The sequence below is a fragment of the Babylonia areolata genome, chromosome 18 (genome assembly GCF_041734735.1).
Source record: "Babylonia areolata isolate BAREFJ2019XMU chromosome 18, ASM4173473v1, whole genome shotgun sequence".
In the NCBI taxonomy this organism is placed as follows: domain Eukaryota; kingdom Metazoa; phylum Mollusca; class Gastropoda; order Neogastropoda; family Buccinidae; genus Babylonia; species Babylonia areolata.
In genome coordinates, this window is record NC_134893.1 from 54,424,425 (window position 1) to 54,428,191 (window position 3,767).

Here is a 3,767-nt window from a genome sequence, read left to right on the forward strand (position 1 = left end):
CACAACATCACACACCGTACCGCACACAGCCACACACCGCACACACGCCGTACCGCACAACATCACACACCGCACCGCACACAGCCACACACCGCACACACGCCGTACCGCACAACATCACACACCGCACCGCACACACCGGACACAGGCCGTACCGCACAGCATCACAACCCGTACCGCACAACATCACACACCGCACCGCACACACCGCACACACGCCGTACCGCACAACATCACACACCGCACCGCACACAGCCACACACCGCACACACGCCGTACCGCACAACATCACACACCGCACCGCACACAGCCACACACCGCACACACGCCGTACCGCACAACATCACACACCGTACCGCACACCGTACACACACCGCACCGCACACCGCCGAACACCGCACCGCACACGCACCGCACACACACCACCGCACACCGCACCACACACCGCACCGCACACCGCCACACACCACACCAAGAACAATTCTCATGGTATTCAGGGTGGTATCCCTTTACTTGGTAGACGTTTGCTGCTCCTGATAGATGCACGCATCGTCAGTGTAAGTTCCATACTAACCAGAAGTTCCTGCTTGAACTAAAAGTGATAAAATGCTATCATTTAAGCGTCAGTGTCATGTAAAAAATGATAGATTTTGTGAATAAAAGAACCATAATAGAAACTCGACTGTGGAAACAGCTTTGGCTTCTTTATGATTAATGTGTCCTTCGCAGGAGTGCAATGTCATCAAAATTAGAAAAAAATGCAGTGATGATTTATGTTGAAAGACACACGAGAGCAAAACGTAACAAACTGAACGGCACATTTGATCTCCTTGCCCTCATTGTTTATTAATTTCTAGTTGAAAAACCACCGAGGCAACCATGCGTTTGTTCTGTATTGTCCGTATGTTCTATGTGGCTTGTTCGGGATTAAAGAGGTTATGCCAGTCTTGAATAAAAGCTAATTTGTGTTTGCACATTCCTTCTGTCATTGCTGCTGTGTGCACATGTCAAATGATCGGTATAAGAGTAAGCCCGACGCTTCCTGTTTTTTTTTTTTTTTCTGGGAAGTGTCTGGGTTTGTTCCAATGTACCTTTTATTTACTTGTGTGCCAGCTGAATTGGTTGCGTAAGCACCATTGACTTGAAGTTGTTTACCTTGTGTCTGGAGAGAGTTACCACTCTTTACTATTTGTTGAACGGCACAAAGTTTGGGGAACAGTGGATACCACGTAAACACGCTTGAGTGTTGTGTTGTGTTGTGTTGTGTTGTGTTGTTGTCGTGTCGTGTCGTGTCGTGTGTGTGTGTGTGTGTGTGTGTGTGTGTGTGTGTGTGTGTGCTCGCGCGCGCGCGTATTTGAGTGAGTCAGTTGGCCTATATCTTACGGTTGTCCAGACGAAACACGTATCATCCTTAATTCAGACAGGTACCTCTACATTCAAAACCACGCCTGGAACGAACCATGAGACAAATACGTCATCTGCGCGTATTTCTTATCTCCCCTTCAGCTTTCGTAGGACATAGTTCCAGGACACACGTGTAGTCTATGCTAGTGTCTTTGACTTGTGTCTACATGCCCGTATTTCTTATCTACAGACGCGATCGTTTGAATAAGAAACTGTTGAAGCATACGTGCAAGTGCGGCATGGTGATGTGTACTTTAGTTGTGTGTGGGTTTGGGGGTTAGGGTGGTGTGTGTGTGTGTGTGTGTGTGTGTGTGTGTGTGTGTGCGTGCGTGCGAGTGCATGGTATGTCTCATATTGCACACCCCACCTTCCCATCTGCTTGGCAGATGTGGCGTAGCGTATATGGATTTGTCCGAACGCAGTGACGCCTCCTTGAGCTACTGAAACTGAAAACTGAAACCATCTGCTGTTTATTTTGAGATGCGCTAGACAGGCTTTGTGCACCGAGACAGTGACCTCTGATGATGGCTTCACTGTCACGATCCCATCCCCACTCCCAGCCCACTGTGTCTGAATTTCGCAGGACCTCCTTTGACATGGTAACCTCAGTAGATAAGCAGATACTCATGTCCCTCATGTAAAATGATCACAGGACAAAATTAGTGATCAATTTTTCCCACTGAATCTGAGCGTTCGATTTTTCACTTTGCATCAGTGGTGCTGTGCATATCAATGGTTATAACAGATATATTAAACAGGCACTGGAAGAATTGAGATGTGTTGTGTTGGATACTGATGTTCACTTGATATAGATTCACAAAATCAGCTGTATAACTTACGTAATTTTGCGATTCGATAAAAAAAAAAAAAAAAACGTACATTTCTTTTTGGATGCCCAGCTCTCTTCATGGCACAAGAAATCAAATGATTCCTCAGTCATACTGGAACTTCTTCCGCAAGAGTGAGGCCGGTAAACTAACCACTTTCAGTCTTTCACCCGTGAAAAAACAAACGGTTTTATAGTTCACAATAATTCAGTGCACATCTTTTTAAAGGGTAAGAGATGTTTCACCAATTATGAATTCTGTATCCTACTTGCCGTCCAAACAGTAATTGCATTTCTAGAGACATAATGGCTAAGACGATATTAGCTTACTGGGCTTAGGTTTCTTTCATGGCAGAAGAGTCTATGGCCAATCTGAATAAATCAGCTGAATATAAACATAATCGAAACGGTTTTTTCTATTCATTAAACTGTTACAATATGAATGAAATTTGACACAGTCTTTGCAAGTTCGCATACTCGCAAAGAGAAAAGAGAAAAGAGCAGACTGTACCTACCATGTATTGCAAACACTGCCAACAACACAAGCTTCCAGTTACGCCCCATCCTGACTTGGCGGTCTACGTGAATGGTAGAGATAAGGCGATAGTTCTGTAGCCACACTGCGACTGGTTTGGAATATATGGGCGAAGTTACCTCGCATTGTTCTGGCCTGTGTCTGTCTGGTGACAAATGGTGACGCTTACCCTAGCGGGGGGTGGAGGTAGGGGATTTTTCTTGTGTGGTTTTATGTCAGAAATCATAATTTAACTGTCTGCCAAGATTAAATCATGGTATAAATGCAGAGGGGGGAGGGGGGGGGTTAAAATAGACCATTTTCCCTTATTTGGGCCCTATAAGTGATGTTTGGGGGTATATGTGCTTGAAACGGCACTATATCCACATATTTCATTACATGCTCAATTTCTTTATGTCTGCAGAAAGGACTTAGATTGAGCTATTCCATGGATGACGTTGGAATTGGATTAGTGCTGTAATAGCTTGTCACGTGATCAAATACTTCTGGTATACTGAAAATGCTCAAACGCCAGCAACCTGATTACTATACAAAGGATTTATTTTGCACCGTGAGGTAACTGCTGGCACAATTAGGCACTTTATTACAATATATTTGTGTTATATATGAAGTGTTGCATTTATTCAGTCTAAAAAGTCTAATTCACATGGGTTATGTTCCAGCTGACCGCAAGGGCCACAATGTAAATAAAGCGTGATTTTCTTTTTCTTTTTCCAGTGCATTTTTATGAAAGAAATCACACTGTATCAATCTGACAGCGGTTTATTTGTGCTTTGAATGCAGGGCGGCATACATATTGGTCGCTTTTCCTTCTTAAAACTATGAGAAGTCTATGATGAAGTCTGTGGTATACTTAGGTGGTTGCAACGCCACAATGCCAATAATGAACTTACATTTATTTATTCTGTGTTAAACAGAATATTTTGGAAGTATGGACATACCAATTCTGCATCATTTGCACCAAAAATAACTTTGAGACAGGCATAAGATTAGTGACCGAAC

The 3,767-nt window shown here is 43.9% G+C and overlaps 1 protein-coding gene across 1 annotated transcript in view; it reads right to left on the minus strand.

The window, feature by feature from the left end:
• Nucleotides 1-2,835, minus strand: part of LOC143292068 (serine protease hepsin-like) — a 20,598-nt gene extending 17,763 nt beyond the window's left edge. Inside the window, exon 1 of the mRNA XM_076602246.1 lies at nucleotides 2,746-2,835. Within this exon, the coding sequence (XP_076458361.1) occupies nucleotides 2,746-2,794 (49 nt within the window). The 5' untranslated portion in view covers nucleotides 2,795-2,835. The remainder of the gene's footprint in view (nucleotides 1-2,745) is intronic.
• Nucleotides 2,836-3,767: the final 932 nt, after the last annotated feature.